This window comes from Vitis vinifera, chromosome 4 (assembly GCF_030704535.1).
Source record: "Vitis vinifera cultivar Pinot Noir 40024 chromosome 4, ASM3070453v1".
Taxonomy (NCBI): domain Eukaryota; kingdom Viridiplantae; phylum Streptophyta; class Magnoliopsida; order Vitales; family Vitaceae; genus Vitis; species Vitis vinifera.
In genome coordinates, this window is record NC_081808.1 from 10,314,381 (window position 1) to 10,326,358 (window position 11,978).

Consider the following 11,978-nt stretch of genomic DNA (forward strand, 5'->3'; position numbering starts at 1 on the left):
GTCAGCCTTAGGATAGAAAATTCTTAGGATTTTAGAAATTGGAAATTTCCGGGAACGAAAAACGAAAACGAAAAATGAAAAATAAATAAATTAAGATTAATTAGAATTAATTAAGAAAAATTAATTAATTAATTAAATTAAATTGATGAATAATAATATTGAGAAAATTAGTTTTTATTTGGTGTTAATAAATAAAATTGTGTGTTAAAATGAAAAAAAAATGAATGAAAAATGAATTTGAAATCAAATGAAACAATTAGAATAAAGAAAAGAAAAGAAAAGAAAATAAAAGAAATAATAACAATAATAATGGATTGGGCTTAGTTTTGAGTTGGGCTTGGATTAAGTGGGCTGGTGGCTTTTAAAAGCAAGTGGGCTGGTGGTTTTTTTTTTAAAAGCCATGTGCGTGGGCTGATTAAAATAAAAAGAAATGGGCTTAAGTGAAGAAGAGGGAACAGTAGCAGATCTGGAAGAAAAGGGGGCGGCGGCACTGTAGCAATCTCACCTCGCCGAAGCTTTGACCGGCCGTTTGGGTGGTCAAACGACCTCCGTTTCGGCTCAGATTTGGATGGGGTGTTCTACTCGATGAGAGGAATAATCCCACGGTGGCCAATCATATTGTTAGCGGCTAAATTCTTAGATCTGTGGTAGGGGACCCTAGCCCTAAAACTCAAATTTTTATGTTTTTCCCTTGAAAAAAAATTGTAAATATTGTCATTATGAGTTAATTAGGAATTATGGATGTTGTGTGAATTTTTCTAGAATATTTGGAATTTGTTTGGAATTTTTGGAATTTCGGGAAATTGATTTTGATTGATAATTAATTGTTTTGAAAGGTTAAAAATTATTAGATGGGTTGGAAAATTCCAAATTTTGGGTTAAATTTTAAATATAATGATTTGTGAATTTTTAGGCATTGGTTAGAATATTTTCGAAAATTTTAGGGTAAATAGTTAGTTAATTTTGGATATTTGAAATTATTATAATGGTTGAAAAATTTTGTAAGTGTGGTAAAATCTCAAGATTGTTGATATGCAATTTTTTTTAATATTTATTTGGGATATTATCGGAAATTGTAATGTGTGAAATTGTTTGATTGGATTATTGGGGAATGTTGAGATTGTTGAATTATTGAGGAACATTGGAATTGTGGCATTCATTGCATCATGGTTATGTGAAAAAATAAATAAATAAATAAAATCATGAAGATTGTGAAAAGTGTATGAAATGGAAAAAATGAAATAGAGATGAGAAGTGGAAGCCCGTGTGAGGCGAATTAAGAAGGGAGAGAGATCCCTAGGGTGAAAGACCCAAAATTTTACCCCGGGAAGACTCCGAATGGGGAGTGTATTTGGGTGCGGACGCGTATCCTTCGGTGAAAGCCCGAGAACAATAGTGCATTGTATGACTGTGTGTCACACGTTCATGTGCATTCATGTAATTGTTGAATATTGTGAAATTGGGTATAAAATTATATATATTAAACTATGTGGTTTAATTGACACTGTTGAATTGTTCCTGTGGTGTTGAAGTGTTCTTTTCGTATTCTTTGAACTTAGTAATCCCTTTAACCCCTTGGGTGTTAGGCACCCTACTGAGCAATGTGGAAATGCTCACCCCTTCCTTGTTACACCTTTTTAGATGCAGATATCTCTCCTGAGGATCCACAGGTGGGACAGGGAGGACTTCAGGATGCTCCTGGAGCGGCCTAGTGGAGCGTGGCATTTATTTGTTATTGTGTTCCTTTTTGGATTTTGGGGATTTGTTTTAGCAATTATGACTCATGGATTTGCTATGAAGCTTTATTTGATTAAGTTGTTAATTGTGAACTTTTATTTTGGACTATAATGAATATTTATTTAATCTTGTTGTTTTGAGTAGTTTTGGGATATTGTAATTTATGAGAATTCTAGTGAGATGTATAAAAAAAAAAATCCAGAGTGTTTTGGTTGACTGCCAACATGGAATAGGAGGAACCCTTAGGGTCAAACCTTTGACCTAGGGTCACGGGTCAAATTTTGGGTCGCCCGGAATTTGGGTCGTGACAGCGTGGTATCAGAGCTAGGTTGCAATAATACCTTGGGATCAATGTTTGTGGGTGTTTATGTGTGTTGTGATGTTATGATTTTTGTATGTGTTAATTATCAAGTTGATGATTAATTGAATTATGTATTGAGAGCGTATGAAAGTGAAAGTTTTGATAATTGTTGAAGTTGTTAAGTGTGTATATGGGAAATTTATTTTTTGCTCACCTTGGTAATGTGGTTGGATTAGGGTTTGTTAAATTTGAAATGGCGGGAAGGACCAGAGGAGGAAGATCAGAGAGGAATGAGGAGTTGGAGACAGTTAGAGAAGAACTCCGAGAAGTAAGAAGAGAGTTGAGAGAAACTGTTGAATTGATGAGAGGTCAGGGTTCCAGGAGAGCGGGAGGTACCCAGGGCCATGAGGATTCAGGCCACTCACATAGGAGGAGCCACACTGAGAGGCCAGTAATGAGCCAAATGGAAGCAATGAAGAGGTTCATGGTGATGCAGCCTCCATCTTTTAATGGAGAGCCCAGTGTTGAAGCAGTTGAGCATTGGTTGAGGAGGATGAGAAGAATTCTGGTGGGACTGGACATACCTGAGGAAAGAAGGGTAGGTCTGGCAACATATATGCTTGTGAACAAAGCTGATTTCTGGTGGGAATCAATGAAAAGGGTGTATGACACTGAGGTTATGACCTGGGAGGAATTTGAGAGAATCTTCCTAGGAAAGTATTTTGGGGAAGTGGCTAAGCATGCCAAGAGGATGGAGTTTGAGCACCTCATCCAAGGAACCATGTCAGTGTTGGAGTATGAGTCACGTTTCTCAGAGTTGTCTCGTTTTGCTTTGGGGATGATCAGTGAGGAAGGAGAAAAGGCTAGGAGGTTCCAGCAAGGGTTGAGGCCTGCTATTAGGAACATATTAGTCCCACTGGCAATAAGGGATTATTCTGAGTTGGTTAAGAGGGCTTTGTTGGTGGAGCAAGACATTGATGAAACCAACCAAATTCGAGAGCAAAAGGGGGACAGAAAAGGGAAACAAAGAATGGGGGAAAGTTTTCAGGGGCCACAGCAGAGGCAGAGGACTCAGCAGTTTGAGAGGCGTCCCTCGTTCTATGCAGGAGGGGGGCAGATTGCTCAGGGGGTGGCTACTAATAGAGTATGTTATGGTTGTGGATCAGGAGACCATTTATGGAGGGCTTGCCCATTGCGAGGCACACAGCAGGCTCGACCTCAGTCTCAAGGAAGTTCTCAGCAACAGTCAGTAGTGTCTTTCCAGCCCCCTCAGCTTCAGTTGCCTTACTATCAGATGTCACAATTACCCCCATCAGTGCAGGGAACCAGGACAACTACCACGAGTCAGACCCGCTCTTCTCAGGGGTCGAATGCTAGAGGTAGGGGAAGGCAGACAGCTGGGAGAGTTTTTGCCTTGACCCCAACAGAGCCAGAGGAGGACGCCCTTTTGGTGGAAGGTATGGTTTTGGTATATAGTACTTGGGTGCGTGTTTTGTTTGATACTGGTGCAACTCATTCTTTCATTTCTGCATCTTGTGCTAATGCATTGCGGTTGAAATCGGAAAGGGTAGAGAATTTGTTACTTATTGATTCTCCTATGGGTACGAACTCTAGAGTTGATAGAATATGCAAGGGGTGTGTTATTACCTTGGCAAATAGAGCACTAAATGTGGATTTGAGGACTTTGGATATGACTGGGTATGATGTTATTTTGGGAATGGATTGGTTGGCAGTGTATAGAGCGGTTATTGATTGTCATCGCCGCAGGATAATATTTTGTTTGCCAGAGGGATTTGAGGTTTGTTTTGTTGGAGGGAAGTGTGTTAGTTTGCCTTTTTCGCAGTCCGATCCGTGCTATCAGTATGTGTTGAGGAAGGGATCAATAAATTTCCTAGCTTGCCTTCGTGGTAAGGAGAAAGCCTAGAAGGACATTACAGAAATTCCAGTGGTGAGGAAGTTTCAGGATGTATTCCCAGATGAGTTACCAGGTTTACCACCGCATAGAGAGTTTGATTTCTCTATTGAAGTATACCCAGGAATTGATCCTATTTCAGTATCCCCTTATAGGATGGCCCCTCTTGAGTTGAAAGAATTGAAAACTTAGTTAGATGAATTGTTGGGTAAGGGTTTTATTCGTCCAAGTACATCGCCATGGGGAGCCTCAGTGTTGTTTGTGAAGAAGAAGGATGACACACTAAGGTTATGTATTGACTATAGGAAGTTGAATAGAGTTACTGTGAAGAACAAGTATCCTCTTCCAAGGATAGATGACTTGTTTGATCAGTTGAAGGGTGCGAAGTATTTTAGTAAGATTGACTTGAGAACTGGGTATCATCAATTGAGGGTTAGGGAAGATGATGTTTCTAAAACTGCTTTTAGAACGAGATATGGGCATTATGAGTTCTTAGTCATGCCTTTTGGGTTAACTAATGCCCCCGCTGCTTTCATGGATTTAATGAACAGAGTATTTCGTACTTACTTGGATCAGTTTGTGATTGTCTTTGTGGATGACATCTTGATCTACTCCAGGAGTTTGGAGGAGCATAAGCAGCATTTGGTGACCACCCTTGGAACTTTGAGAAGGCATCAGTTGTATGGGAAGTTGGACAAAAGTGAGTTTTGGCTTACTGAAGTGAACTTCTTAGGCCATGTGGTTTCTGAGATAGGAATAGCAGTAGACCATTCAAAGGTGGAAGCTGTACAGGAGTGGCAAAGGCCTACCAATGTATTTGAGGTTAGAAGTTTCTTGGGGTTGGTTGGATATTATAGGAGGTTTGTGGAAGACTTCTCTAGAATTGCAGCACCAATGACTCGGTTGACTAGAAAATGGGTGAATTTTGATTGGAATGAGGAGTGTGAGAATGCTTTCTAAGAGTTGAAGCGGAAACTGACCACTGCTCCAATGTTAACTGCTCCTATTAGTGGAGAGTTGTTTACAATTTATTGTGATGCTTCCACAGTGGGGTTAGGGTGTGTGCTAATGCAGCAAGGCAAGGTGGTAACTTATGCCTCAAGACAATTAAAGCAGCATGAGCGGAATTATCCAGCACATGATTTGGAGCTTGCAGCAGTGGTGTTTGCCCTAAAGACTTGGAGACACTATTTGTATGGAGAGAAGTTTGAGGTGTACTCTGATCACAAGAGTTTGAAATACATTTTCACTCAAAAGGATTTGAACTCTAGGCAGAGGAGATGGATGGAGACATTGGAAGATTATGATTTTGCCCTTCATTACCATCCTGGGAAGGCGAATGTTGTAGCAGATGCCTTGAGTAGAAAGAGCTATGGCCAGTTGTCTAGCTTGGGGTTGAGAGAGTTTGAGATGTATGCAGTTATTGAGGACTTTGAGCTATGTCTTATTCAGGAAGGACGTGGTCCATGCTTGTACAGCATATCGGCTAGACCAATGGTTATCCAAAGAATAGTGGAGGCCCAAGTTCATGATGAGTTTTTAGAAAAGGTTAAAGCCCAGTTGGTAGCAGGTGAGATAGATGAAAATTGGTCTATGTATGAAGATGGGAGTGTGAGGTTCAAAGGGAGATTGTGTGTGCCAAAAGATGTGGAGTTGAGAAATGAACTTCTAGCAGATGCTCATAGGGTGAAGTATACCATCCACCTTGGGAATACCAAGATGTATCAGGACTTAAAGAGACAGTTTTGGTGGAGTGGGATGAAGAGAGATATTGCTCAGTTTGTAGCTAACTGTCAGATTTGTCAGCAAGTGAAGGCTGAACACCAGAGGCCTGCAGGGTTGTTGCAACCTTTACCTATACCTGAGTGGAAGTGGGATAATATTACTATGGACTTTGTGATAGGGTTGCCAAGAACTAGAAGCAAGAAAAATGGAGTTTGGGTGATTGTGGACCGTCTTACTAAGTCAGCTCATTTTCTAGCCATGAAAACTACTGATTCCATGAACTCTTTGGCTAAGTTGTATATACAGGAGATTGTGAGATTGCATGGGATACCTGTATCTATAGTGTCTGACAGGGACCCTAAGTTTACTTCTCAGTTTTGGCAGAGTTTACAAAGGGCTTTGGGCACCCAACTGAATTTTAGCACCGCTTTTCACCCTCAGACAGATGGTCAATCAGAGAGAGTGATCCAGATCTTAGAAGACATGTTAAGGGCTTGTGTTTTGGATTTTGGAGGAAATTGGGCAGATTACTTACCTTTAGCAGAGTTTGCTTATAACAACAGTTACCAATCTAGTATTGGCATGGCACCTTATGAAGCACTCTATGGGAGACCTTGTAGATCGCCCTTGTGTTGGATAGAGATGGGTGAGAGTCGTTTATTGGGACCTGAGATTGTCCAAGAGACTACAGAGAAGATACAATTCATCAAGGAAAAACTTAAGATTGCCCAAGATAGACAGAAAAGTTATGCAGATAAAAGGAAAAGGCCCTTGGAGTTTGAGGAAGGGGATTGGGTGTTTGTAAAAGTGTCCCCTCGAAGAGGCATATTTCGATTTGGGAAGAAGGGGAAGTTAGCCCCTAGGTTTGTGGGACCATTTCAGATTGATAAGAGAGTTGGCCCAGTGGCATACAAGTTAATTTTGCCTCAACAGTTGTCCCTTGTGCATGATGTCTTCCATGTGTCGATGCTAAGGAAGTGTACTCCAGATCCAACTTGGGTAGTGGACATGCAAGATGTTCAGATTAGTGAAGATACATCTTATATGGAGGAACCTTTACGAATTCTGGAAGTTGGAGAGCATAGGTTCAGGAACAAGGTGATTCCTGCAGTCAAAGTGTGGTGGCAACACCATGGGATAGAAGAAGCCACTTGGGAACTTGAAGAAGAAATGAGACGACACTATCCGCAACTCTTCTACGAATTTTAAGGTAAGCTAGTTTAAATTTCGGGACGAAATTTCTTTTAGGGGCGTAGGATGTAATGACCGGGTATTTTATGCCACGTTAGCAATTTTAGTTTGAAAAGTCTTAATTTATGTGATGGTTGAAAAGTCAAAAAGAAAAGCGTTTGGAGAACACGTGTCAATTTCGGATTGGTGAATTTCGTTTTATTGCGTCGGTCAATTAAACGAGTTGAAATTTTATGCCATGTCAGCCTTAGGATAGAAAATTCTTAGGATTTTAGAAATTGGAAATTTCCGGGAACGAAAAACGAAAACGAAAAATGAAAAATAAATAAATTAAGATTAATTAGAATTAATTAAGAAAAATTAATTAATTAATTAAATTAAATTGATGAATAATAATATTGAGAAAATTAGTTTTTATTTGGTGTTAATAAATAAAATTGCGTGTTAAAATGAAAAAAAAATGAATGAAAAATGAATTGGAAATCAAATAAAACAATTAGAATAAAGAAAAGAAAAGAAAAGAAAATAAAAGAAATAATAACAATAATAATGGATTGGGCTTAGTTTTGAGTTGGGCTTGGATTAAGTGGGCTGGTGGCTTTTAAAAGCAAGTGGGCTGGTGGTTTTTTTTTTAAAAGCCATGTGCGTGGGCTGATTAAAATAAAAAGAAATGGGCTTAAGTGAAGAAGAGGGAACAGTAGCAGATCTGGAAGAAAAGGGGGCGGCGGCACTGTAGCAATCTCACCTCGCCGAAGCTTTGACCGGCCGTTTGGGTGGTCAAACGACCTCCGTTTCGGCTCAGATTTGGATGGGGTGTTCTACTCGATGAGAGGAATAATCCCACGGTGGCCAATCATATTGTTAGCGGCTAAATTCTTAGATCTGTGGTAGGGGACCCTAGCCCTAAAACTCAAATTTTTATGTTTTTCCCTTGAAAAAAAATTGTAAATATTGTCATTATGAGTTAATTAGGAATTATGGATGTTGTGTGAATTTTTCTAGAATATTTGGAATTTGTTTGGAATTTTTGGAATTTCGGGAAATTGATTTTGATTGATAATTAATTTTTTTGAAAGGTTAAAAATTATTAGATGGGTTGGAAAATTTCAAATTTTGGGTTAAATTTTAAATATAATGATTTGTGAATTTTTAGGCATTGGTTAGAATATTTTCGAAAATTTTAGGGTAAATAGTTAGTTAATTTTGGATATTTGAAATTATTATAATGGTTGAAAAATTTTGTAAGTGTGGTAAAATCTCAAGATTGTTGATATGCAATTTTTTTTAATATTTATTTGGGATATTATCGGAAATTGTAATGTGTGAAATTGTTTGATTGGATTATTGGGGAATGTTGAGATTGTTGAATTATTGAGGAACATTGGAATTGTGGCATTCATTGCATCATGGTTATGTGAAAAAAATAAATAAATAAATAAAATCATGAAGATTGTGAAAAGTGTATGAAATGGAAAAAATGAAATAGAGATGAGAAGTGGAAGCCCGTGTGAGGCGAATTAAGAAGGGAGAGAGATCCATAGGGTGAAAGACCCAAAAGTTTACCCCGGGAAGACTCCGAATGGGGAGTGTATTTGGGTGCGGACGCGTATCCTTCGGTGAAAGCCCGAGAACAATAGTACATTGTATGACTGTGTGTCACACGTTCATGTGCATTCATGTAATTGTTGAATATTGTGAAATTGGGTATAAAATTATATATATTAAACTATGTGGTTTAATTGACACTGTTGAATTGTTCCTGTGGTGTTGAAGTGTTCTTTTCGTATTCTTTGAACTTAGTAATCCCTTTAACCCTTTGGGTGTTAGGCACCCTACTGAGCAATGTGGAAATGCTCACCCCTTCCTTGTTACACCTTTTTAGATGCAGATATCTCTCCTGAGGATCCACAGGTGGGATAGGGAAGACTTCAGGATGCTCCTGGAGCGGCCTAGTGGAGCGTGGCATTTATTTGTTATTGTGTTCCTTTTTGGATTTTGGGGATTTGTTTTAGCAATTATGACTCATGGATTTGCTATGAAGCTTTATTTGATTAAGTTGTTAATTGTGAACTTTTATTTTGGACTATAATGAATATTTATTTAATCTTGTTGTTTTGAGTAGTTTTGGGATATTGATATTTATGAGAATTCTAGTGAGATGTATAAAAAAAAATCCAGAGTGTTTTGGTTGACTGCCAACATGGAATAGGAGGAACCCTTAGGGTCAAACCTTTGACCTGGGGTCACGGGTCAAATTTTGGGTCGCTCGGAATTTAGGTCGTGACAGGTATTTTCCGGTGAACGGCGTGTTTTCCATCAATAAGATTGGAGTTTCTCCTCCGGAAAGGATGTCAACAGCCAGCGTCATCGCCAGTTTGTTTTCTGGCGAAGATTTGAGCGCGATCATGGTGCTGCCAGTGAGGAAAGACGCCATGGTCACACCACCCAAGCAAGGTTGAACTCCGGCAGCTATCACCGAAAATGAATGGAGATGCTGGAAAATACCACGACCCACAGCCACGCATTCGCCATGGGAAAGAAGAAAAATCTTGTGCGTGGTGGTGCAAGATAAGGTTACCGTGATCTTCATCATCAGCAATACAAAACGACCATGTAATTACCAGGATTCAGTCACTTACCAAACAACATCGGCTGCATCCTTGAAATTGCTAGGTAAGTCACGCATACATCACTTCCCATATCCACATGCATTCAAAAAAGGAAATAGAATATTCAATGATGGAGAGGCTGCCATAAAAAATTCCCACTTCCCATAAGAAGAGGATCGCTACATGCTGGCTATACTAAGGGGAATTTTGGAGATCCTCACGCAGCCATATAAAGAGGGGCTGCCATATAAATGAAAGGAGGATTTTTGGCTTGAGAAGGAAAAAGGCGAGAGGATTTTTTTTGAGGAGCAGAGAGATCCACACGAAGAGGGGAGCCACCTTAACGCATCAAAGGCAAATTTTTTTGTTAATGCAGGTGAGTTTTTGAAATAGTTTTGATTATTTTTGTTCGTAATTCATAAGTCCATGCTAATTTTGTTTTAATCCATGTGATAGTTAAAATGTGTTTGTGAGTTTAATTTAATTAGTTTTGTCTTAATTCACTCCTTAGTTGTGTTATTGATTCTGATTTCTTAGTTTAATTAATTAATCTTTTTTTAGGTACAATTTAGGTTTCGATTTGGTTTATTAATTTATTTTATTCATAATTCTAATTCATTGATAAAATTGATTCTATATTTGAAAGTTTGCGTTTTTAGGTTGTTTTAATTTAATTTGATTCATTATATTTAGTTTAGATATTTGTTATAGTTTAGTTCATTAATGAAATTGATCCCATGTTTGAAAGTTTCAGTTTTTAGTTTGCTTTGATTTAATAATTTATATTCATTATTTTTAGGTGTTTTTATAGTTTTAATTCATTAGTAAAATTGATCCCATGTTTGAAAGTTCATATTTTTAGTATTCTTTGATTTAATTTCGTTCATTTTAATTAGTTTATGTGTTTTTATAGTTTTATTAGCTTATTGATAAAATTGATTCTTTATTTGAAAGTTTGCGTTTTTAGGTTGCTTTAATTTAATTTGATTCATTATATTTAGTTTAGATATTTGTTATAGTTTAGTTCATTAATGAAATTGATCTCATGTTTGAAAGTTTCAGTTTTTAGTTTGCTTTGATTTCATAATTTATATTCATTATTTTTAGGTGTTTTTTATAGTTTTAATTCAGTAGTAAAATTGATCCCATGTTTGAAAGTTCATATTTTTAGTATTCTTTGATTTAATAATTTATATTCATTATTTTTAGGTGTTTTTTTATAGTTTTAATTCAGTAGTAAAATTGATCCCATGTTTGAAAGTTCATATTTTTAGTATTCTTTGATTTAATTTCATTCATTTTAATTAGTTTATGTGTTTTTATAGTTTTATTAGCTTATTGATAAAATTGATTCTTTATTTAAAACTTCATGTTTTTAGTGTACTTTGATTTAATTTAATTCATCTATTTAGTTTAGACACTCTCACAATTTTTGGTTCATCAATAAAATTAATTCCATGCTTGAAAGTATATATTTTTAGTTTGCCTTAGTTCATTAGTAGAATTAATTCTATGTTTGAAAGTTCATGTTTTTAGTCTAATTTAGTCAAACTCGTTATAATTAGTTCAGGTACTTCTATAATTTTAGTTCCTTACCCGAATTGATCCCTTTTTAGTTTTTATTTCAAAATCATTAATGTTAGTTCCTGATCACCCTTATCTTAGCTTATATGCTTTTAAAATCCTAGCGGTTAGTTCATGAATTGATACTTTGTTAGTTTGTCTAATTTAGAATGTCTTGCCTGTTAGTGATCCTTCATTTAATCTGATTTTCTTTCTGAGGCCATTGGAAAATCATGAAGATTGGCCTCTACCATCACCATTATCATTTTTGTTAATTACTAAAAAAATTTTACTTTGAGGTTTCATTTTTGTTTTGTTTGGTATTTTATTTCTTATATTTTATTTTTTCCCAAATTAATCCCTTTTATTTTAAAATAAAATACTTTTCTCAAAAAATCATTTTAAAAATCTATTTCAAAAACTCATTAGAGTCCTCAGGATCAAAATTTCCTTTTTTTATTATTTAAAAATAATATGCAACCATATATTGTTCGGTTTGCATCCTTCTCGGTTTTCAACAAAAATTTTGGTTTTGAACAAAAACACCAATCAAAGCTTGTGGTCCCACATAAATGGGATAATTCTGAGCTAAATTCGTGTATATCAATTTGGGGAATTGGTGAAACCCCTACATAAGAAAATCTTTTCAAAATTTATTTTTGTTGCCACATTTGACACTTATTGAAATCATGTCTATCTTTTTTTTAGAAATTGTATACAAGATGAGTGTGATAATTATTGTTTTCATATACTTTGATAATTTCTGCTATGATAACTAGATAACGAGCATGCTAGGATTTCTATATTTTATTATTTATTATCTAACCCCTTACAACTTGAGGAAGCACGTTACAAATTATCTATGCTATCCAGGTATGTCCTCTATCATCTACTTTCTGAATTCTGTGAATATGCTTGTCATTGTGAAATAATACTTATG

General features: G+C 36.6%; 1 protein-coding gene and 1 long non-coding RNA gene across 2 annotated transcripts; both read left to right on the plus strand.

Annotated features, from left to right (window-relative positions):
• Positions 1–260: 260 nt before the first annotated feature.
• LOC132253635 (uncharacterized) lies at positions 261–1,880 on the plus strand. Its single transcript, XR_009465490.1, has 2 exons — positions 261–647; positions 1,642–1,880. It is a non-coding gene; the product is annotated as an uncharacterized LOC132253635 (long non-coding RNA).
• Positions 1,881–2,291: 411 nt separating this feature from the next.
• On the plus strand, positions 2,292–3,962 carry LOC109122461 (uncharacterized). Its single transcript, XM_019219298.1, has one exon. The coding sequence runs from the start codon at positions 2,292–2,294 to the stop codon at positions 3,960–3,962; it is 1,671 nt and encodes a 556-aa protein (XP_019074843.1).
• The last annotated feature ends 8,016 nt before the right edge of the window (positions 3,963–11,978 follow it).

Excerpts from the sequence above, each read along its gene's own strand:
- LOC109122461 (XM_019219298.1), top strand. The coding sequence starts at position 2,292 with ATGGCGGGAAGGACCAGAGGAGGAAGATCAGAGAGGAATGAGGAGTTG.